At 29.5% G+C, this 25,891-nt stretch overlaps 1 protein-coding gene across 3 annotated transcripts; it reads left to right on the top strand.

The window, feature by feature from the left end:
• Positions 1-976: 976 nt before the first annotated feature.
• On the top strand, positions 977-24,625 carry dysf (neuronal PAS domain protein dysfusion). 3 transcript variants are annotated; one of them, XM_076536803.1, is made up of 9 exons: positions 977-2,185; positions 4,294-4,470; positions 17,283-17,344; positions 17,436-17,525; positions 18,500-18,676; positions 19,602-19,786; positions 20,368-20,474; positions 21,334-21,487; positions 22,239-24,625. In XM_076536803.1, exons 2-9 carry the CDS (start codon positions 4,422-4,424, stop codon positions 23,125-23,127), a joined length of 1,713 nt encoding a protein of 570 aa, XP_076392918.1. In that variant the 5' UTR covers positions 977-2,185; positions 4,294-4,421; the 3' UTR covers positions 23,128-24,625. The 3 variants fall into 3 exon arrangements, with proteins under 3 accessions (XP_076392918.1, XP_012138669.1, XP_076392919.1); XM_012283279.2 differs by having other exon boundaries at positions 4,289-4,470; XM_076536804.1 differs by lacking the exons at positions 977-2,185; positions 4,294-4,470 and adding an exon at positions 15,406-15,928.
• Positions 24,626-25,891: the final 1,266 nt, after the last annotated feature.

Genomic DNA, 25,891 nt, shown 5'->3' with positions numbered 1-25,891 from the left:
TTGTAATTCAGACTTTTAGATGTTGGCACTTTGGAATTACAGAAGTTCAGAATTTTTGAACTGTTTAGGATTTTAGAGTTTTGAAATTATCAATTTTTGAGATCTGAAAATAAAGAAATTTTAGAATTTAGATTTTTACAATTTTGGAACTTTGAATACTGATATTTAGATATTATGAAACTTTTTAAATTTTTGGATTATGAAGCTTATGGATTATCTCAGGTGTTTAAAATTTGTTAATTGGCATATATTTGACTTTGAAACTTTGAACTTTTGGGATTCGGAATCCACTATTTTCAAAAGTGGATTTTAGCTTATAAAAGTTTATAGAGTTTTTGTTATAGTTCTATAAAATACATAAACTTCTATAAATAAATTATGGCTTCAACGTGTTGCAGCTCACAATTCAAGAACCACTGGTTCAATTAAATTCATTTAGAAAAATATATCAAACAATTCTATTTAAAAAATATAAACTTGAATATTACATGAAATATCTGTTTATTTTCCCAACGAATTTAGTACAAAATTAAAAAGCCAAAAATATCGTGATCGATAAATAATTTGAATTTTTAACGATTAAAATAAAGTAAAAATAAATTATAGTGAATGAATGATATAAAATACAATAAAATAATTACATAAACAATTTAAATTTATTATTTAAATATTATTAATATTTAAGGGTCATAGTTGTAACTATTTAACAGTTACATGTGCTTCAAAATATATCGTTTGTTTCTAAATTAATATGTAAATGCATAATTAAAACATTTCTATTACAAACAAATTTCTTAGACGATTTAACAATACAAATACTAATTAATTTCAGTCTATTATTTAAAAAATTAGTACAATTTAATAGAAATAATTAATACATCTTTGCAATTACCAAAGTAGTTTACTAATAATTTTACTTACTTTAAAATGTAATAAAATAGTTTACTACAAAATAAAATACTAATGTAATAAAATACTTTACTACATTTTAAAAATTGTACAAATGTTTAACAATCATTATTGTACTACAATCGGTAGAAATCGGTAAAAATCACTTTACACATATAAGTAATTTAAAGATTCCCTCTAAATCAAGATTATAAATATCCTACAGTACAAGTCATATCACTTTAACTAATACACCCTGTAAATATCGTAAAAATTTCTTGCAACAAGTTATTTACTATGATGCACCAAATAAAGATCTCCTTTAGAAAAACATACTCCATATTACTAGTTAAACATTCCCTCTAAATTAAGATTATAAATATCCTACAGTACAAGTCATATCACTTTAACTAATACACCCTGTAAACATCCTAGAAATTTCTTTCAACTATTTATTATGATGCACCAAATGATCTCCTTTATAAAAACATACTCCATAGTTAAACATCCCCGTCAAATCAATTTTCTAAATCCCCTACAGAATAAGTTACATCACTTTAATGCACCCTATCTTTCGATCTTTCAATTTCACTGTAAACACTTTAAAATACCCTCCACATCTTGAGACAGTGGTTGAACAAGACATCTTAGTCAGCGGTCGAACAAATCGCTTAAAACGTCCCGTAGGGTTTGCAATAAACGTACAAACAAATCGGTAAAAATGGTCTGTAAAAAATGTGCAAACTGTAGTAAAATAGTGGCACCGAAACTCGCGAGGCGGGACTTTGAAATGATTCGGGCCTCGCCGCATGTACAGGAAACGTAACCAGTAGCCGGTGGCGGAGGTGGTGGATGATGGCGGTGGTAGAGGGACACAATCGTGACCGTGGTAGCAGCTACAGGGTGAAGGAGCGAGCGAGTCGAAAAGTGGAGAAAGGGAATAAACGAGCGAGATAAATCGAGGCGAAATATAAACAGCGAAACGAGGAAGGGGTGATCGCGATCGGTTGAAGGCAGAGGAGGACAAGCGAGCATCGAGGAGGACAGAAAGTTAGGCGAAGGTGGGTGGATGACGGTGGTGGTGGCGGTAAAAGAGAAAAAGGGGGGCTGTGGAGGTGAGAAGGTAGGAGAACCAGCCTCCGCCAGTATCCACGTGTTCAGTGTAGTAGCGCGTTATGACCCGGATGTTAGATCGTAGCTGCAGTTTTGCGAGAACCTGCCGACCCGGATGTCTCGTTCGTCGTCTACCACTGATCCGCTACTAATGTCCTCCTGGTCACCGAAATATGTTCAATCGGTAAGTAATGCTCTCTCACGACACTTTCATACACCTATTTTATAACCGTTGACTTAACAACGTTCACCGACGATTTCAACCCCTTTCGCAAGCGCCGTTCTTCTTCTTACATTACTTTCTTTGCGATATCATTTTTTATTTAAATCTGTCGCAGGATTTGTGGAGTGTACTTTTGGTAGTTTTTATATTTTTTCTTTGTTAAAATTCTTTGGAAAATGTTTCATTTTCTTTGATACTTGATAGTAGGATTTTATACTTATATTAATCTACGGCTACTAAGATTAGGCTTTGGCTCCAGTAGGCTGGAGTCTACTTTTGGTATTATCTGTATCTTGAGTATGGAACTTTGTGGACATTCTTTAGAAATTATTTAGTTTGAGTGTTATTGAGTTTTCTGTAATTATAATAGAATAAAATTGTTGTTAATAGAATTTTATATTTGAATGTATAGTAGAATGTTTAGTAGGATTAGGTTTTGTGAATTATGTGTACGAAAATTGTTAGTAGGTTTAATATTTAGTATTATTGAAAGTCAATGAATTAGAAATAGGAAACAATCAATTCTACTTATTATGAAATTTATTATTATTTTGAACAGGGATGTTTAAACATAGAGTTGTATTAAACATTTAGTAAAATTAGCACGTGTTTAGGAAATTAAATGGTGGGGTATCACAGAAATTCATTATTGAATTTATCATGAGTTTTTTTTCAACTTTCAAGGCTTTAATATTTGTTGTTCTAAATTTTTGAAATCTTGAAATCTAAGAGTGTCAAAGTTTTAAACTCCCAAACTTTACGTATTCTAAACGTTAAAAGCTCTGAAATGTGAATGTTTGAGCACTTTGGAATTTTGAAGTTTCAAAGATACAAATTTTGAACTCTGAAACTTCTGAAATCTAAAATCTTAAAGTTCCAAAGTCTCTAATTTTTTAAATCTCGACGTCTTAAAATTTTGAAATTTGAAAGTTTCAAGGAACCAAAGTCTCCAACTTCTAAAATATCAAAATTACTAAATTTCAAAGTTTTAGAGTTCCAGAGTTGCAAATTTCCCTAGTCTTACATTTTTTGGAATTTTACAGCTTCACTCTTTCAAAATTTCGAAATTCTCAAATTTGTAAAAGTTCTAAAATTTTGAAGTTTCAAAGTCACGAATTGTTGAAATTTTCAAGTTCTAAAACTTGTTCTAACACCAAGATATGCAAAATTTAATGTCGCACGTAATATAATTAGTTGAAAGAAAATTCGAAGAAATATAATATTAAAAACCATGTAAATAACAATTTAAAATTGAAAAATGAAATGATTGTATCCGTACAACTATAATTATAATTACATGTCTTACAACGCATGTCTATTTTCACTGCTCTATTCAACATGTTAATGACATTTTGAATGATAACAATTATCTGAGATATTGATCTTTCAATTATTACTAATATTCTTTTGTATATGCGTTGGTGTACAATTTTAAATTAGTTTAGTGTTCCTTTACTGAAAAGTAAACGTTTTTATGATTTTTAAAAAATGTTTTCTACGTTATTAAATTGTTAGTTTTATTTATCGAAGAGTATTTTTACTGATGTGATAAAATTGAATAATTTGAATGATTGATCTTTTGCGGTATTATCTTCAGCGCAAGTTAACACGTTTTTCCGCCATTTTTCACCAAGTTATTGTTCAAATAGCAGTTTCGAAAAATATGTAGCGACAATATTTATTATAATTTCACTCTTTATTTATGAATAATAGTTTAGGAATCTCTGACTAGTAATTTGAAATAATTATTTATTAATCTTTGGCTAGTTTTTTTAAATGATCATTTATGAATCTCAGACTAGTTATTTTAAATGATTATTTATTAGCCTTTGACTAGTTGTTTCAAACAATTGTCCACAGAAAATCTCTCTAATTTAAATGATCATTCACAAATATCTCACTAGTTGTTTTAAACGATCATACATGAACTCTAGTTATAAATGATTGCTATAAATATCTTACGAGTCAGTAATAAATGTTTAGCCATAAATCACGAAAAGTATGATATAGATAGAATTATTTTGAAAAGTATAGCATATCGATAACATCGGTGTATGCTTGAAGGATAGATGCGAGCAAATCAACGAAAGGTGCCAGCAAACTTCGAAGGGACCTGATAAATGCCGAAATCGCCAACTTACGTGATTTACTGCCATTACCACCGTCGACTCGTCAGAGACTTTCCCAGCTACAGCTTATGGCTTTGGTTTGCGTATTCCTTCGAAAAGCCAATTATTTTCAACAAGGTAAGCATCAATTTACGTACCTACTTTTTGATCGGGGCCGATGAATTTGAGGGTTCGGAGGAACTTAAGATTCTGAGAAATCTTGTAGGTTAAATTGAAAATTTAAGAATTGGAAAGAATTTTGTGAGTTACATTAAAATAACGAAAATTATGAAGAATGTCGTGAGTTACATTAAAAATATAAGCATTATGAAGAATTTTGTGAGTTATATTAAAAAAATAAGCATTATGAAGAATTTTGTGAATTACATTAAAAAAAATAAGCATTATGAAGAATTTTGTGAGTTATATTAAAAAAAAATAAGCATTATGAAGAATTTTGTGAGTTACATTAAAAAGACGAGAATTGTGGAGAATTTTGTGAATTACATTAAAAAAACAATTGTGAGGAACTCAAGTGTTAAATTAAAAAATTAAGAATTATGAAGAGTTTAAAAATTACAGAGAATTTGAGAATTAGGAAAGTTAAAAATTAAGAAGAATTTAGAAATTAAAATAAGAATTGAAAAATTATGAAGAAATTGAGAATTAAGAAGTTTTTAAAAATTAAATTAAAATTCTAAAAATTAAAGAAGAATTTAACGTAACAGTGTAGTCATAAAAACACGAAGAAACCTTTCATTTAGTAATTTTAAATAACTTTTATGAAAGATTCATTTGTATGAAGCAAAGTTTTATATGTCAATTATAAGAGAATTAGTTATAATTTATAATGTAAAATGGTTTATATTAAAGTAAGTGATAAATCTACATAAAACACGTTACAGAAATATGATGTTAATAAATGTTATATAAAAATGATGTATTGAAAACGTCATTAAATAGTTTGTTATTTGACTAAATGTAAAAATAATTTTTTGCAAATTTGAAGTAAGTCTTTGATTCAAGTTCGTTTTGGCGCCAATTGTCAGTCCAGTGTTGTAGTTAGTGTTGGACAAATAGGGTGCTTGATGGGGGTTCTTCGTTGTAAATTTTCTATAATAAATTAACAATTGTCGGATTTATAAATTTTTAAAATTTCACGTTCAGAAATTTTTTAATTTTAAAATTTGTAAACTCGCAAATTCAGACATTTCTAAATTTACATACTTACAAATTTAAGCATTTTGAAATTTACAAAAGATACTTTGAAATTCGCAAATTTATCTATTTTGAAATTCACAAATTTAGATAGTTTGAAATTCACAATTTTAGGTGCTTTGAAATCTGCAATCTTAAACACATTGAAATTAAATTGCCTAACTTTCGGAATTACAAATCTGCAAAATCACAGATGATGAAATTTAAAAACTTTCCAAATAACAATTTCAACATACAGTTTTTTAGGTTTATAAATTTACAAGCTCATAGATTATAAAATTTAGAAAGATTCAACATAAATACAGGAACTTTTAAATTTTCGAATTTGCAAACTTTCAAACTCTGGTGAGACCCTCTTCTTATATTGTCAACTCTTACAATTTTACTCGTGGCAATAAAATGAGATGTCACTGATTTAATATAACACCCAATAACATTAATTTAACGTTGATATCTCCAATAATTTTAATTTTTGACTCGGGTTTCACAAACTCTACCAACATTATTTGTTTTACTTACTGCAATGTAATAATATAATTTTTACCATAATTTTATACATAATAATTATTTCATGTATCTACGTTACACAAAGGTTAATATATTTTTTTTGAATAATATATCAATAACATTAATAATAATTTCTGTTGAATAATACATTAATTATGTTGATAATTTTTGTAAACAATACGCTAAACAATATGCTAATAATATTAACAATCTTCCTAAACAATATGCTAATCATATTAATACTCTCCCTAAACAATATATCAGTAATATTAATAAGTTTCATTAACAATATACCAATAATATTAATAATTTTCCTAAACAATATACCAATAACAATAAATCAAATCACCATTTTTCAACAACACATCAAAATAAAAATATCAAACACGTACCTAATCATATTTTACACTCATACACTTATGAGTGTAAACTCTTACTGTCATTTAGAAAAATTGTTATACCCTTAAGAGATACTCAAACAGCACCACAGAAATTTAAGAATTGCTTACCACAGGGTAATTGGTTTGTTTACCTAAATAATTTGTTGAATACACGAAACGTCACACGATGGCGCGTAGCATAGCTCGTTTCCGGTTATCGCATAACTTATTTCATGTTATACCACTGCTTTTTGTTTTTAGAGAATTAAACCTCGATGTTTGTACACGCGTTTAGTCGTACATTTCTAATTTCCCATTTCAGAACGTTTTGCTGTCGAAAATTAGTAACTGTATACATACGTTAAACTTACTTAACAAGTAACATAAGTATTAATATAAAAAGGGGTTATAATTTCAATAAAATTGATTTTTTATCTTCAGTAAAGTTTTTCTCCTTGCAATTTCAATAATTATGCAAAACAATAATAATATACAACAATAATAATTAACAATATCCTAGTTTAATATTTAAATAATTTTTAACACTAGAATTACCAACCAGACAAAATGGCTGGTTTCAGATTTCTCAATTTTAAGCTTGCCATATTTCCAAATTTCAAATTTACAAAATTTCCAAACTCCAAGCTTTCAAACTTGCAAAATTTAAACAATTTCCAAATTTCTGCTACTTTGAAAAAAGAAGAGTTACAAAGCTATTATGTACCTGGTTACGCCACCTACAAGTACAATATAAAAATTTGAAATTTCACTCACTCTAACGTTAAAAAAAATTTACCATTACTCAGTAGATATTATACCTAATATTATAATATTATTAACACTAGAACTACCAACGAGTCAAAAAGACTAAATTCAGATTTCCCATTTTATATTAAAACTTTTATATTACCTTGATTTTATAGAAATGTGTCATATTTTGTTGAGGTAAAAACTAGTTCTATATGTTACTTGATGCTTTAGTATTTATTTATTTCCCTTTTCATTTTATTTTTCATTCTTCGATAAACGCGCATTTAATGTCGGTAGCTCTAGTGTTTATTATTTGATTTTTTATTAGGTTGTTCTTTAGTTCAATATTTACATAATTTTTAATGACTTGATTTTTTATTTTTTTGTATACACAGTTTTATTGATTAATAAGGTGGATTTAGAATGAACTTCATATTTATTGCAGAGTTTAAGTAGAAAATATGAAAAACATAGTATAATGATTTTTTTATTATTATTATATTGGTTGACAAGGTTAATTGATCTGTTAGGTGCATTAATATTAATTTTTTGGCGCAATCATTGGAATTATTGTATTGTATAGGGAATATAGGGGTAGCAGAACATAGGGATTTCGGAATATAGAGATTTTGGAACATAAGGGTATTGGAATATAGGAATTTCGGAACGTAAGGGTATTAGAATATAGGGATTTGGAAATATAGTGACAGAGGCATATAGGGATTTCAAGTTATAGGGATTTTGGAACGTAGGGATTTCGAAATATAGCGATTTTAAATTATAGGGATTCCGGAATGTAGGGATATTGGAATATAGGGATTTCGGAACGTAGGGATATTGGAATATAGAGATTTCGGAATATAGAGATTTTGGAACGTAAGGGTATTGGAATATAGGAATTTCGGAACGTAAGGGTATTAGAATATAGGGATTTGGAAATATAGCGACAGAGGTATATAGGGATTTCAAGTTATAGGGATTTTGGAACGTAGGGATTTCGAAATATAGCGATTTTAAATTATAGGGATTCCGGAATGTAGGGATATTGGAATATAGGGATTTCGGAACGTAGGGATATTGGAATATAGAGATTTCGGAATATAGAGATTTTGGAACGTAAGGGTATTGGAATATAGGAATTTCGGAACGTAAGGGTATTAGAATATAGGGTTTTGGAAATATAGTGACAGAGGCATATAGGGATTTCAAGTTATAGGGATTTTGGAACGTAGGGATTTCGGAATATAGCGATTTTAAATTATAGGGATTCCGGAATGTAGGGATATTGGAATATAGGGATTTTGGAACGTAGGGTTATTGGAATATAGAGATTTCGGAACGTAAGGGTATTGGAATATAGGGATTTTGGACTCGTAAGTGTATTGGAATATAGGGATTTGGAAATATAGCGACAGAGCCATATAGGGATTTCAAGTTATAGGGATTTCGGAACGTAGGGATTTTGGAATATAGCGATATCAAATTATAGGAATTTCGGAATGTAGGGCTATTGGAATATAGGGATTTCGGAACGTAGGGTTATTGGAATATAGAGATTTCGGAATATAGGGATTTCGGAACGTAAGAGTATTGGAATATAGGGATTTGGAAATATAGCGTCAGAGGCATATAGGGATTTCAAGTTATAAGGATTTCGGAACGTAGGAATTTCGGAATATAGCGATTTCAAATTACAGGAATTACGGAACGTAGGAATATTGGAATATAGAGATTTCAGAACGTAAGGGTAGTGGAATATAGGGATTTTGAACTCGTAAGGGCATTGGAATATAGGGATTTGGAAATATAGCGACAGAGCCATATAGGGATTTCAAGTTATAGGGATTTCGGAATGTAGGGCTATTGGAATATAGGGATTTCGGAACGTAGGGTTATTGGAATATAGAGATTTCGGAATATAGGGATTTCGGAACGTAAGAGTATTGGAATATAGGGATTTGGAAATATAGCGACAGAGGCATACAGGGATTTCCGAGCATAGGGATTTCGGAATATAGCGATTTCAAATTATAGGGATTTCGGAACGTAGGAATATTGGAATATAGGGATTTCAGAGTGTAGAGATATTGGAATATAGAGATATCGGAATTTAGGAATATAGGAACGTAAAAACACAGGGAAATAGTTATATCATAATATAGGGATTTAGGAACATAGCGATATCGAAATACTGTGATGTACCATAAGAACATCAAGATATAAACATACTAAAATATAAATATATAGAAATTCAATAAATACAAATTCATAAACTTATAAATATAGAAATGAAAAAATAAAAGCGTCCAATAATTCAAGAAAGAAGAAGTGCAGAAACCCATAGATCTAAAGTCACAGTAGTATACAATAATAAAGAGATATACAGACTCAAAGACGCGCAAATCTAAAAATTTCGAAATGCACATATCTCGATACACATTGAACGTACATTCACGCACACATGTTCCTCTTTTATGGTACAAATACGATGTCATTCCAGCTATACCGTGGAAACTTAGTGATAACTATCTGTAACTGTTCATTGATCGCGCGGATACAGTAAATCTCGATAGTTGCAACCTCGATACTTGCAAACGAACCTCGTCTGTTGCATTTTGCCAACATATGGTAGATAGCATCGTTTAGTTAGATCGTTTAAATGAAAAGCGATAGTAGAAGACGTGTACACATGTACTTAAGTACGGGCAGGAGCGGATTTTTCTTTCGATGGTCCCCACGGTTATAAAGGTAGATGTCATCTGAAATTAACGTTAGATAGACTCTAAATGTTTTTCTGGTAATTTTACTGACTCTGGTTTTTGGAGATGCCTTTTGGATACTTTTGAGATGTTTTTTGGATTAGGGAAGATGGAGTTAAAACTCTAGGGTTTTTATTTTAATGGATCAAACTATACGATTGTAGAAGAGACTGAACTCAAAGATGTCGACTTAAGTTAATGTTGGATAGATATTCTGAAATTTACAAGTTAGATGTGTTTTTAATACAATGACATAATAGGTAGATAATAGATAGATAATTGATAGAAAATAGATAGATAATATGTAGATGATATGTAGATAATGAGTAGATAACATGTAGATGATATGTAGATAATATATAGATAATATCTAGATAATATATACTTAAAGATAAATAATAGATACATAGGTATTTTTAGGTGTTTTTAACGAATGTAGATGTTTTTTAACACTAAACCTACCAATGTGCAATGCACGCTTACCCCAAAATTAAAAAATAAATAAAGAAATGATAAAACATAAATTAATATATAAATTAATTCTTTGTCTTCATGAACATTAGCAAAAATGCTAAAGAAATTGTTTTAACAAATTTTGTAAATTAAAATGAAGAAACTTGTAAGAGGGTCATGTGACCTTTTTAGTGAGCTCTCATGAAATTTTCTTTCAAATTATTATTTATTGTTGTCAATATGTTATTTATTTTGGGTGTGACTTTCATTATAGTTAGTGGGTCTTCTTTAGTCTCCTAAGACATTCAATTATGAATATCTAACCTCAAATAGCACAGTATCAAATATTTTTAATTTAAAAAAAGAGTTCTCAGGAGTTTATCATAAAGTGTAAAAAGAAATAACATAAAGTAAATTAAAAGTGGTTCATTTTGCCATAAACTGGGGACACTGGCCCCAGGCTGACATTCATATTTTCTATGTCTATTAGAGCAGCATAATCTTATCGTAGCCATTATGAGATACATATCAGATTTATAATGGCCATAAAGCGAAAGTACTCGAGTAATTTAATAAAACATAAAGCTAGCGAAAAGGTAGCCGAGCTTGCTATAAAATGATAATGTAAAGAGTGTAGTTAATTCGAAATTTAAAAGAGTGCTTGAGAAATTCAAGTGTAATTCAAAATGGCCGACTTTCGGGCGGGAAAATGAAAAATTTCAAAATTTGTTTTGTGCTGACGATGTATGTTCTATGTGCTAATGATGTATGTACACAATAATGTGCACATTTTTGTATAAATTTTTAATTATATCACTAATTTATAGGGTGATGAAAATGTATTGAGGAAATATTTTTTGCAAGTTTGCTCTAAATTAATTTCTTTTAATAGTTATTCTATTTAGTAATGTATTTATTTTAGTTAATAAATGTTTTATTATGTAATATTACATGGTACTAAAAGATCATTCAAAGATAAAAGATCATCAAGAGAAGATAAATATTGTATGGTATTAAAAGTCACATTATTAAAATCACTATAACAATCACTAATTAAAGTGTTTACAAATATAGTTTTCAATAATTGTAATTAACAAATAGAAAATTACTGAAGAAAATTTACAAAATTAGAATATAATTTGTGAAATTTTTTTGTAAAATTATTATAATGTTCACACGACAATTTTATTTGTATTTGTTCATAGTACAAGTAATACAAACAGAAAGGCATTAATTACCAATAAATTCAATATTATGAATACCATAATTTTATCATTGTCTAATGTATATTTTGCATGAAAAAAATTGTTAAATATTTTTAACATTTTTAATCTAACTTGTATATAAATAAACAATAGTGAAAAATGTGTAGTTGTCTAACTACTTATAAATAATAAACAAAAATTGCTGAAAATATTCTTCTTTTACTAAAATGAAGACACGAGAACTTAATCAAATTTTATTACACAAAATCTTTTTCTCGTCTTAACATAAATTTTAAAAGAATCGAATTGATATCAATTTAGCTATAATTAAATATTAATTATATTAAAGCTATATTTAAGCTCGTAAAACTATATTTAAATATTACGAGCAACACTTACAATCAAATTTTATGTTATCTAATAACAATTAATCACACTTTATGTCGGCACAGTTTCACAGTTATACCACTTTTTCATCTTTGCGTTTAATTTTTACGAGAATCGATTTTAAAATCTATTGTAAAATGTCTTCATTCGTTTCATGTGCAAAAATCTAATTTCCAAATGAAGTTTATTGCATTCTGTTATTAAACTGCCGACTTTTACTAATTTATTAGAAAGAATATGGATGATGATATTAGAAATAATACGAATGATGATATTTGTTAGAAATAATACAGAAAATGTAATTTTATTTTATAATTCTTTGTTTAGGATAATTGCAAGTCATTCCGAAACGATATTATAGTTTCCAAATATTTTCAAAGTTTCTAAAATCCTCTGAAAGTTGCTATTACGATATTTTATTGAACAACAGTTGAAACTAAAACTTATTTTTCCTGTATTTTCCCAAATCGAGCATACGAAATCTATTTCTTTGTAGTCTTCGTGTGCGACCGATATTTTACCCACTCAACAAGCTGACTTCATACACTCAACTTCGACTGCCATGGCTAATATGGCGGACGCTTCAATTTTAATACGAATTTAATCTACATTCCTAAGAATTTGTTCGCATCCGATCGAAACTCGTATCAACCTGGAACTATGAACAACAAACGCAACAAAATATTGCGAAAATATTCGGCAAAATTTTTGATAAGATTTGTTCAAACTAAAGATACCTAATCAAATTTTTAACCGCTTTAAGACAGTCAACGAAACGGCGGAGCGTATAAAGTTATCGGCTCACGTAAACTACAATACTGAAGTAATATATCCAATTTATGAAGTTGGAATATAATATATGGATTTGTGTTATGTATTATATAATATATGGATACATAATATTGGGTATGATACCATATTCATTTATCAAATTCATGAAAATTGCAGTCTGTGGGCTGATAATTGTTTGAGACATGGTTGTGGAAATGTGGGGTGCAAGAATTGGGTGGCTTAGGAAATTGGGGATTTTGAAATTTGGGGTTTTATGGATTTGTTGATGTGGAGATTTGGGAACGTGACGAAGAGAATTTGGAGATGTAGAAATTTGTAGAGCTAGGGATTTGGGGAATACAGGAATTAGAAGATTTGGATATTGAGACATTTTGAATTTGGGGTTTTAAGGAATTGAGGACTTAGAGTATTTAGAGATTGAGAAATTTGTGAAATTAGGGATTTGAGGAATACAAGAATTTGGGGGTCTAAGTAATTGGGGAAATTTTAATTTGGGGATTGAAGGATTTATTGACCTGAGAATTTGGAGACATAGAAATTTGTGGAGTTTGAGATTTGGGGAATACAGGAGTTAGGAGATTTGGATATTGGGACATTTTGAATTTGGGATTTCAAGGATTGGAGGACTTAGAGTATTTAAAGACAGAGAAGTTTGTGAAATTAGGGATTTGAGGAATGCAAGAATTTGAGGGTCTAAGTAATTGGGGAAATTTGAATTTGGGGTTTTAAGGATTTGGTGAGCTGAGAATTTGGAGACATAGAAATTTGTAACTAGGGATTTGAACTATGGATTTGTGGAATGCAAGAATTTGGGGATCTAGGTAATTAGGCAAATTCGAATTTGGGGTTTTAAGGATTTGGTGAGCTGAGAATGTGGAGACAGAAACATTTGTAACTAAAGATTTGAGCTAAGGATTTGAGGAATACAAGAATTTAGAGATGTAGGTATTTAGGAATTTTGAAGTTGGGGTTTTCAAGGATTTGGTGATATAAGAATTTGAGAACATAAACAGTAGAGTTAGAGATTCGAGGAAAGCAAGAATCAGGAGATCTAGGTAATTGAGCCTTGTGAAATTTGGGGTTTTAAGGATTTGGTGACCTGAGAATTTGGGGACACAGAAAGTAACGCTAAAGATTTGAGGAATGCAAGTATTTGGGTACTTAAGTACTTGGAGATTTATGGATTTAGTCCAAGAATTTGAAGGTATAGAAATTTGAGGATCTAGCTACTTGCAAATTTGAAAATTTAGAGTTTTAAGAATATAGAGACCTCGGAATTTGTGGTCACTAAAAGTGAAACTAGAAATTTGAGGATCTAGGTAGTTGCAAATTGTGAAATTTGTGTCTCGAAGAATTTAGTAATCCATCATTCAAGATCCAGAATCTAAAGAAATTCAGGAATCAAAGAATTTGAGGGATTAGAAACAAAGCAGTCTTTTCAGAATCCACATATTTACTCTAGTACCTTAATAACTTACGATAGACTCACTCAGTGCACTTTCGTATCAAATTTGAAAGGTGTAATTTGACCAATATCTAAGTGTCTCTAAGTGTTGGCTAATTTCCAAGTGTATCGAATTTGGCTAATTTCTGAGTGCATCGAAATTAACTAATTTCTAAGTGTATCGAAATAGCCTAATTTCTAAGTGTATCGAAATAGCCTAATTTCTAAGTGTCTCGAATTTGATTAATTTCTGAGTGCATCGAAATTTCTGAGTGTATCGAAATAGTCTAATTTCTAAGTGTCTCGAATTTGGCTAATTCCTGAGTGCATCGAAATTTCTGAGTGTATTGAAATAGCCTAATTTCTGAGTGTATCGAAATAGCCTAATTTCTAAGTGTATCAAAATAGCCTAATTTCTAAGTGTCTCGAATTTGGCTAATTTCTGAGTGCATCGAAATCAACTAATTTCCGAGTGTACCAAATTCGCCCAATATCTGTAAGCAGAATAAGTTCGATCAGCAATGGTCTGTTTCTCCCATCGAGCAATGGGAAAATTCCCCTTGACAAGAATATTAAACGGTCGTTCGAGCATCAAAAACTTCGGGCATCTCCGTTGTGCAAGCGTAGAGAGTAATATATAGGTAAAAGGTAGGGAGGTAGGTAAGGCAAGAAGGTAAGATCGGAGTACATTCAAACTCAGCGGAGTCTAAGCGCGAGTTCCGGGTGATCCGCTGACCTGTCGGCCTTTGCAACAACACTCTCACGCTCCTGTAACCCATACTCCCTCTGTATCGTCTCTCCGCTCTCCGTCGTTCTTTCTTTCTCTTCTACATACTCATTGTTTCACAGTATTCGATACTATAGTCCCGTGTAACGCCGTTTGTAAACGTAGCTATGCTGCATTAGCATAAGGCTTCTTTCCCTCCTCTCTACTTTGTTTTTTCTTTTCCCCCTCTGCTACAAGAAAACGCGCACTTCCAACAAATTTTCCGTGAATTCCCGCCTTTTTCGTCGGGTAAATCAGTGTCTCTCAACCGAGGGATCGGGGATTTTTAATCACCTCGCAAAATGGCTACCTTGCTCGGCTCAGATCCTCTTTCGACAAGAACCTAATCATTTATGTCAAGAATATTATGTAGACTAGTCATGTTTATACTAGTGTATACTATTCTCTTTGATAGAGAAAAATTTTCTCGTCTGAATATTTTACGTAGATTGCGAACAAGTGTAAAATCATTTAAAAGTGTAACATTGTAAAATAATTATCGAAATATCTTCCTTATCAGATTTAGATTTTTTGTGTAGCTGCTTCATACGTTTGTATAGCTTCATTTAAAAAGCTTATAATGAATCATCGAACGATTTTTTTACCCAGTATACATTTTATCCGAACTGATTTAAAAATTTTAGCAGAATAAAAAAAGAAGGAATTAGAATTTTGTATATTTGTTTTGAAATTCCTAGCTGCTTTCTCGCTGACATAAACAACGCAGTCCATAACACGTTTTATTATTATTCAGATAAAAAAGTGTCTTACCGATAGACGTTTTAAGTATCAGTGTTTATGAATAATAAAAACAGCAATAACGATAGAGTCGTATGAGTAATGTTATCGAGTATTACTGTTCTCGAACATCATATCATGCGCTGCAATGTTATTTTATCCAGAGTTCAAGTTTTATTGCATATTATGCACCAGAGGTAGTAAAAACGCGTAGTCGCAACTCAATTATACGTTATTTAACTTAAAATTAAAACACTGTAATAAAACTTGATGGGAACGCTTTAAATTTCTAAGTTATTGTTGTAAAATAAAGGTTTAATTGTTATGAAAGGAATTTAATAAAATGAGGTTATTTCCTTGGGTTTTTTTTGAAAATTTATGGGGAATTTTTTGCTATCTATATGGGGGATTTTAGTTCTGAGGATTGGGAGTAGAATTTTAGGGTTTTTGAAATGAAATGATGTATTGATTGGTCTTTGTAGTGTTAAGTATATGTAGAAGCTTAATATTTTCATATTTTTTAATTCACAAACTTTCAAATTTTCAAATTTTTTGATAAACTTTCAAATTTATATCATATTTTCATTTGTTTTATTAACTGTATAAATAAATTAATTCAAAATAATTAATAAAATTTCACAAATTCTAATAATTTACATTAAATTAATATTTCATACTCAGACTGAATATTTAATAAAATTAAATTAATATTTTACGTTCAAATTCAATATTCGATAAAGATAAATTAATATTTTACATTCAAATTCGATATTTACTAAAAAAACATAAAATTTTAACATAAAAATATCAATTATTTCATTAAAAATTGTAATTAAACTGTAGGTTTGAAATATATGAAAAATGGCGGGAATTTCTTCGAATTTAAAATACGCTACTGGCAAGAAGAAGACAAAACGTTTTCACACAATTAATTTGACAAATTGAATACTAAAACTATCAAATTAGTAAAATAATCCATTCACTAGCTTCTTGTTTTAAACAACAAAATTTGTAAGACGTCATTTTTAAAATTTGTATTGATTTTCACTGAGATAACTAAACGACATGTAAATTAATTTATATTTCAATATTTTTTCATTCATTTTTGTGTCTCATTTTTAATTTCAAATTAAGGAATTAATTTTTAATTCTTTTCAGATTAATTTACTTTCAAGTTAATAAATATTAGAAATATTGTTAGTAAACATATAAAATAATATTAAAATAAATAGACATCAGATTATTTAACAATATAACGAATGTTATAATTATTGAAATAAAATAAATGATATAATGATTGTAATAACAACATTTATTATTAAATGTTTATTAAATATTAAATAAATAATATTACAATATTATAATATTGTTAACAAATATATAAAATAATATTAAAATAAATAAACATCATATTATTTAACAACATAACAAATGTTATAATTATTGAAATAAAATAAATAATATAATGATTGTAATAATAAATGTTATTATTTATAAATGTTTATTAAATACTACAAGATTTATTGTTAATAACAATTGTGTTTGTTTCAGCCTTGAAAAACTGTCCGTCCGACTCTTCGAATATCCCGACTCCTAATATAGGATTTTCAAAAGTAATATTGTTTATCATCATATCGCATTGTATTTCTGACCGTTAGTTGTTGCGGTACAAATGTTGGCCATACAATGCATGCAATTTTTCAGGCCATGTCCGGATTTATAATGATGATGACCCAGCAAGGGAAACTGTTGTATATATCGGAAAATGCGGCAGAATACCTTGGACACTCTATGGTAAAGTAACTACAAAAAAGAGATAATACTTACGGTAATCAACAATGTTGAGAGTTCGCTATGCAATGATACCAATTTTTATTATTCTTGCATGCAATTTACTGTAGAATGTGTTAACATTGGCGTAACTGGCAGTAAACTGAAATTTTACGTTTTTAACTCTGCAAATTTAAAATTTTTAATTTTTAACTTTACACATTTTTGATTTTTAATTTTTAACTTTGCAAATTTTTAATTTTCAACTTCTGCAGATTTAAAATTTTTAGTTTTGACTTTGCAATTTCTTAATTTTTAATTTTTAACCCTACAAATTTCAAATTTTTTATTTTCAACTTTGCAAATTTAAAATTAAGAGATTTTTAGGTCTCAGATTTTAGAATTTGTAATTTTACGTTTTTCAAATTTAAGAATCTTTAAAATTTTAAATTTCCTATCTAGTATCAAAAATTTTCCTATTTTGCAATTCCTAATATGTGGACTTTATAATTCTTTAAACTTCAACTTGTTGATTTTCATATTATTGAATTTATATTCTAAGTACTTGAGTTTCAAAATTCTTACATTTTTAAGTTCCCAAATTTCCTAATCCCCAATTTTCAAATTTTGTACTAACTTTCTCACTTTTGAAATCTGGAAATTTTTGTAAACTTAAGTTTCTGAATTTTTGTAATTCCTAAATTTGTAATAATTCAAGTTTGTAATTCAAGTTTGTAATTCCTAAATTTGTTAATTTGTATATTTGCAGTTTCCAATTCCTCACATTCTTGAATTTCTTAATTTCGAAATTTCCCAATTTCGAAATTTCTAAATCTTCAACATTCAAAATTTCTGACTCCTCAAATTACGCCAGTGTACCTGTATTCGACCAACAAGATTGTTCACTATTAATCTAAAATATAATATTTCTAATATAGTTGTATCTCAAAGAGAAAGTAATTCAATTCTAGTATTATACGTTGCGCAATACGTTTTAGGAAGATCTGTTGATCCACGGAGATAGCGTTTACGATGTGATAGACAAACAGGATCATATGGTTGTACAAAATCAATTATCTAGAAATAGTCCAATTCCAAGTGATCGGAGATTATTTCTTTGTCGCATCAACGTATCTAGAAACTCACGGAGACAACTACGTTTTGGTGATCAAAAGGTACTATTCGTGGTCTTAAAAATACAATAGTATAATAATATTAACAACATTATAATTTATTAGCTATACTAACAATATTTAGTGTAGTTTTATATCCCATTCTTCTAGTTTCATATCGAACTTGATTCTTATTTATTTCTACATGTATATTAAACTTCCTCTTTATTTATGATATATCAATTGTGTTATACTAATTTTGCGTTTTAATTGTATTTTGTTTATTAATATTTATATTCATTTTACTTATTCATAATTTAACGTTTCACTTTTGGTATTTTTCTACATTAATTATTTGTTGATTGAATTTATTGAATTTATTGAATTCGTTGAATTTTTTGAATTTGTTGAATTTGTTGAATTTGTCGAATTTATCAAATTTATCGAATTCTTTGAATTTATTGAATTCTTTGAATCTATTGAATTCTTTGGACTTCTTAAAATACTTGAATTTCTTGAATTTCCTGGATTTCTTGAATTTCTTGAATTCCTTGAATTTCTTGAATTTCTTGAATTTCTTGAATTTCTTGAATTCCTTGAATTTCTTGAATTTCTTGAATTTCCTGGATTTCTTGAATTTCTTGAATTCCTTGAATTTCTTGAATTTCTTGAATTCCTTGAATTTCTTGAATTTCCTGAATTTCTTGAACTTTTTGAATTTCTTGAATTTCTTGAATTTCTTGAATTTCTTGAATTTCTTGAATTTCTTACTTGAATTTCTTGAATTTCTTGAATTTCTTGAATTTCTTACTTGAATTTCTTACTTAAATCTCTTACTTGAACTTCTTACTTGAACTTCTTACTTGAACTTCTTACTTGAATTTCTTACTTGAATTTATTCTTCACCCTTACAAATTTAAACAACATTATTATATTTTGCGATTTTCTTTTCATTTGTTTGTTTAGTTTTGTTATAATTTATTTTTAGGTGGTTCTTGTCGAAGGACACTTTTTGCCTTTCGTTCCTGTTTGCAATCGAAACGAATTTGTTTTTCTTGCTTCGTGCACACCAGTTATTTTGCCAGAAACACGAGAAAGTATCGTGCAGGGTGCGACAAATATTTTCACCACGATTCACTCTATGGATATGAAGTATCTTCATATCGATAAAACGTAATCTTTATTTTTTATTCCAAATAAATACTGTTTGCTGTTTAGTACTAATAGTGGCACAACTCAAAAAACGTATACTTTAGAAATACTTTTAAAAATGTTCTGCAATTGTATTAAGTATACATTGAATTTTAATTTAAATTTTAATATTCAATCCATAAATTGAATTAAATTTAACATACATTTATATTAAATTTACAAGAAAACTAAAAATTGAAAATTAAAATTAAAGTTGAGTGAAATTTCATTTTTTAGTTTGTAATTTTTCGAATATTAATTTAGTATAAATAGTCAATGTATTTATGTTAAATAAAATTTCATTTCCTAATTTGCAATTTTTAAACATTAATTTAATATAAATTTAAAGTACATTTATATTAAATGAAATTTCATATTTTACTTTGTAATTTTTCAAGCTACCAAATGCAAGACTTATAAATTATTAATTATGTGTAGATTGTAATACTGTAAGAAATAGAAAAAAGAATGTAGACTTGAAAGTAAAGAAATCCGAGATTGTGCCATTATACCAAGCGGCGGCCCTCAGTTTTCGAATACAAAATATTCTGTCCCATTTACAGAGCAGAAAGCCATTTGGAGTATACGCGTAACGAATTAGTAAACGTGTCGTGGTACAATTTGTTACACTGGGATTCTATACGAACAGCGTACTGCAAACATCAGACTGGTATGTTTACAAGAAGACTATACTTAAAACATTTTACTAAGAACTATACTTTTAATATGTACATCACACTTTATCAGAGCAAAAGCACACCGAGACGTTCAAAACCCTACTAATCATAATTTCATAAGCTACTAAATAAGTTTCATGAGCTACTAAATAAATTTCATAAGCTACTCATTATTTTAACTTGAAAAAAATTGTAATCTTCATTTTAAACATTATAATCAAAAGTTCATGGCTGATATTAAATTTGAACGTTGCATATGAAAACAAAATTGAAGAAGAAAGAACTGAAAGAATTTTTTGAAACTTTTTGAAGCTTTCTCACAATCAGAAAAATTCAAAATTATTTCTATTTTAATATGAAGGGCTAAAATTTTAGTAACACTCTTGGTGTATAATAGTTCAAGGTTAAATATATTAAAAATATCAGGGTTTCAAGAAACGTATTTATTCAGATTTTCAGGAGAAAGTAAAATTAAAGCTAACTTAAGGGTTGTTTCATACTCATCACATAATGTGATCAGGGTTAAAATTTACTACAAACTACATTTTACTCAAACTAATTTAGTAAGAAATAATTTACTAAAATATTTTGTTAAAAACAGTAATAATAACAAAATGTTTAACATCATATTTGTCCTCATATTACTTAAACCGAAAGATTTACACTCCAATAGAATAAACTCTTTAAAAGACCATAATTTTTAGCTTCACCCTAAAGTTCAACGCAAACCAGTTCACTTCACTTAACTTAAATCTAAACCAGTTCTAAAAACCCGCTAATCTAAGAACCAAAGGAAAATGTTTCAGTATTTAAAACGTTCGAAAGGTTTGATAATATCCACGATTGTTACAGTTATTCAATCTGATCAAGAACGGTCTGCAACCGCATTGTTGAGGCTGCAAAGTCGTTCCGGACGGTGGTTCTGGGTACACTGCGTTTTACAAGTCAAAGATACTTCCGAAGAATGTCAACATCCTATCATTGTGTGCACGAATCAAGTTTTGAGGTATGTTTCCATATTTATACTTCGACTTTGAATCTTCAAATATCTCCTCCTCCATTGCGTTCTCCTCTTTGCTGTTCTCTTCATTTTCTATTGTATATTGGTTTCTAATTTTATTTACAAGGTACTGCTGCTTCTAATTTTATTTACAAAGCAATTTTTAATTTTATTTACAAGACGGTTTCTTATTTCATTTATAAGATATTGCTGCTTCTAATTTTATTTGCAAAGCAATTTTTAATTTTATTCACAAGATGGTTTCTTATTTCATTTACAAGATATTGCTGCTTCTATTTTTATTTACAAATCAATTTTTTATTTTATTCACAATATGATTTCTTATTTTATTTACAAGGTATTGCTGCTCCTAATTTTATTTACAAAGCAATTTCTTATTTTATTTACAAGGTACTGCTGCTTCTAATTTTATTTCCAAAGCAATTTTTTATTTTATTTACAAAGTATTACAGTTCTCAATTTTACTTACAAAATATTGCAGACAACAAACTAAGAACCTACTCGTATTTTCATTGTTATTAAATTGTTCAAATTATTTTTCACATTCCACATTAAAATTTTCGAAAATGTTCTAACAGTAACAAAATGTATTATACATAAAAATTGAAAGGAAACTGTTCTACATTTTCGACCTACAATAAAGTTTTTGTTAAATAAGCGTCACATATAAATGATGTATAACAAATAGGCACTAACCATATGTACTAACTAATTGTATTTATTTGATCTATTTCAGTGACAGAGAGGCGGAAGTAATGCGTTCAAGTTCCTGGCTCTACCAATACTCCTCCCAATCAAAGTTCACCTACACCATCTGTTCCGGTCAGAACCGCAGTGTGCCATACGCGACCGGAAGTCAGAACAACCAGCAAGACTACACTCGCTTGTCGCACAACAACGACACCCAGCACTCTCCAGACATCCGAAATTCCGAGGACCTTCACGGCTCCAAGTCTCAATTAAAGGACTTTGGAGCAAGGAACCGGGAGGACGCTGAGCCCGTGGACATGTCGATAAGCAGCAGCGAGCACGAGAACAGGAATATCCACGTGCACATGCAGCACGGTTACTCTCTGGGGCAGTTCACGGACAGGTACAAAGCGCACCACAAGAATTCGCTGAATCTGACCGGCTACCGTGCGAAGTTCATTCAGTGCCACGGGCAATACAACGTGAACGTGTCGCCCAAGTACTACATCACAGATTTGGATAAGGAGTACTGTTGCAACGAGAGGAGCAGTGTTCACAAGAGACTTCCGGTAAAGGGTCTATCGTCGACGGTGACGGGAAACGTCGATCCCTCGGAGCTGCCCATGGAACACTGGAACTCCAGTCCAGTGTGGTCAGACACCCTGCAGAGGGTACCGGACGTTGTGCACCAAGAACTGAGTCCTTACGTGGCGACGCCGACCACTCCTGTCGACACTCCGGACTCTGAGCTACATCCGGAGACACCGATTTTTAATTTTGACTGGACGGCAGAGCAACACGTGCCCAACCTGAAGATCACGTTTCGCAGCTCGAATCAGGGGCCCAGGAAAGTACAGGACGTTCAGCCGATCACGTTACAGTTACCACGGAAAAAGGGCCAGTCCATGAACGACTCTAAAGACTTTCCTAAATGAGACTGTGCATCCAATCGGTGCTTCAGTTAGATAGGCAAATATAGTTTTGCTGGCTTCCGAAGAGCTGTGGAATATGAGCAAATTTTTTAGAGGAGTAGAGTAGTTTCATTAGAGATGTTGGAATATGATGGTTTAACAGTAGTCGCTTTTTATTGGAATGTTAAGATGGATGTTATGATTCTTAAGTTAAATAATTATTGAATATTTTACACTCCAAATTTTTAAATAAATTAATTTTTCAGTTATTTAGTAAATACCTAAACAGATATGAAGTTGTAAAATGATTGAAGTTAGTGTTTTCATCAAATATTACATTTTACGAAAAGGTTGCTATCCGCCATTTTAAGTTCACTTGCTCTGTCGGTAAAGTAGAGGATGACACAAAATGGCAGTCCTTCAAATTGTTTTTATGCATATCCTTGTAAAATTCGATCATGTTCCACAGCTTTTTGGAAGCGCAGCCACATTTGTTTCTCTTTAAGTAGTAACTTTGCAAATTTCAAAGAGAACCAAGCCTGCGAGAACGAAAAAATTGTATTAAAATCTAAATTTGTTTTTAAAGAGGTTGAATTGGAGACAGTCGATCCGTTAAACTAGTTCCTAATGTAGATGTGTTAAAAGATTTGGAGATGACTGATACAAAATTGAGAGTCAATGTCCAATTGGTGCAATTGTGTTGTTTTTTTTTTAAATTGTTTTTGTTGGAAAGCTATCAGTATTAAATGAAATCCGTTTGCTGGTAAGAGAGCTATATGGGTAAGATGCCATAAAGTATTAGGGTAATAAGTAGTACGAAATAGAAATGAAAAATTTTTTAATGTTTTTAATGAATGAGCTGTTCATTTACCAAACTTAGTGAAAAAGAAAATGAAATCAGTAAAAAGTCTGATTTGAAATTTTTATATTTCTAAATTTTCTATATTTTCAATTCTTCAATTACTAAATTTATAAATTACATTAATTAAATTTATAAATCAAAAATTTAAAAAAATAGTTAATTCTAATTTTTCAAATTTAACAAATTCTTAATCTTAAAAATAAAAAAAGGACTGACAATGAGTTTTACTGCTGGTACATTTTTCTCACTGTTTTACTTACAATCGATTATTCTATCATTCAAAAAAGAAAATGAAAAAAGTGAAAATAAATTTTTAATCAATTTTGTAATAATTTTTGGTCAGTGAACGGCTCAAATATCGAATGAAACAAAAGAGTACCTAATGTTTAATATTAAATGAAAAACTATATTAACCAATATGTAAAAGTTTTGTAAGAGAAATTTTAGAAAAAATTGAGACCTAGTTTTTTAGAAACTATTTTCATCTTCATGTAATATTTGTTAACGATGAAAATTTTAACGTAGCAGCGTTGTTAATCTAGCAATGCGTTTAAATAAGTAATCAAGTTTACTTGCGTAGATTTTATAAAAAATTCGGTAATGTATGTTGGAAAAAGAATGTTCATTAATAAAGAATATTTTCGACGTTATTTAGAATTATATTGTAATTAAAATTTGTTTCCTGGACCTGAAATGATATTTTTTATTTACGTGTATAAATTAACTTGAATTGGTTTACGTAGTGCATTAAGCAAATATCAAATTACGTCAGAATATCGAATTACATCTAAAAACGTTACTATAAAATTTCTGGAGATATAACCTTGAGGTGAAGTTCATCTTAGCTATTTTCGTTTCATATATTTAAGAAATTAATTACTCTTGCTTTCTGATGTAATTTAATGCAAATTAAAATTAATTAAACAAATAAAATCAATGTAAATTGAATTGTTTTTTTAAAATTGAGCATGTGGCGCCATCTCTCCGGCGAACAGGGTGAACTACACGGTTTTGAAACTGTAGTTTCATTAGTTCACGCATACTGCCACAAGATGACGCCACGTGTACCGTCTCGATTCAATTCAATTGATAAAGTTGATTTTATTAGCTTAATTAACTATAATATGAATTGTATTACATCGGGATGCAAGATTAAATAACTTCAAGCTGTTTTGAAATTGTTTCAAACTATTATCAATTTGTTTTAAAACTATACATTTTTAGGTTAGTCTTAATTACCCTAAGGGTTTGTGTCTTTTGTGCCGCCATCTTGCGGTAGAAAACGAGAATTAATCAAACTGCAGTTTCAAAAGTGTGTAGTTCACCCTGCTCGCAGAAGAGATGGCGCCACTTGTTCCATTTTCGTAAAAATTCAATTAATACCGATTTTATTAATTAATATGCTACGCATTCATTATATATTAATTAACTATTGATTTTATGTTGTTTAGAATAAATTTCGTGGGTCCCAAAATGTGAATTATGTATTCACAACAATTCTCACTCTACACTGTACCTCATCGATGATACAGGAAATGACAAAAATGGCAGAAAATATTCTCTCAAGTCACCAAAAACCATTCTCACATATATCTTCTCCTGCAAAAAAAAGCTTATTTACATAATTTGGTCGATATCGGTGCATGAAGATTTTTCAAAATCTCACACATTTTGTTTTAAAAAATTTATGCAAGAATGCGTAAAAAATTCTGTTTTTCGACGCGGTAGTAGATGTCGTTGTAAACGCATTTTAAAGCTTCGTTCAACGTTCCAAAACACATTCTAGATATTGCAACAGATGTAATACATATTTAATAATTATACCTATATAAACTTTGTTAATTTATATAAACAGTATTATACCTCATGAGTGCAATTATCTTTTGTACAGAAACTTATAACCACATTTCGAACCTGCGTGCAATA

This window comes from Megachile rotundata, chromosome 11, assembly GCF_050947335.1.
Source record: "Megachile rotundata isolate GNS110a chromosome 11, iyMegRotu1, whole genome shotgun sequence".
NCBI lineage: Eukaryota > Metazoa > Arthropoda > Insecta > Hymenoptera > Megachilidae > Megachile > Megachile rotundata.
Note: the sequence above shows the minus strand (reverse complement) of the source record. Positions and strands in the feature narration are given on the sequence as shown.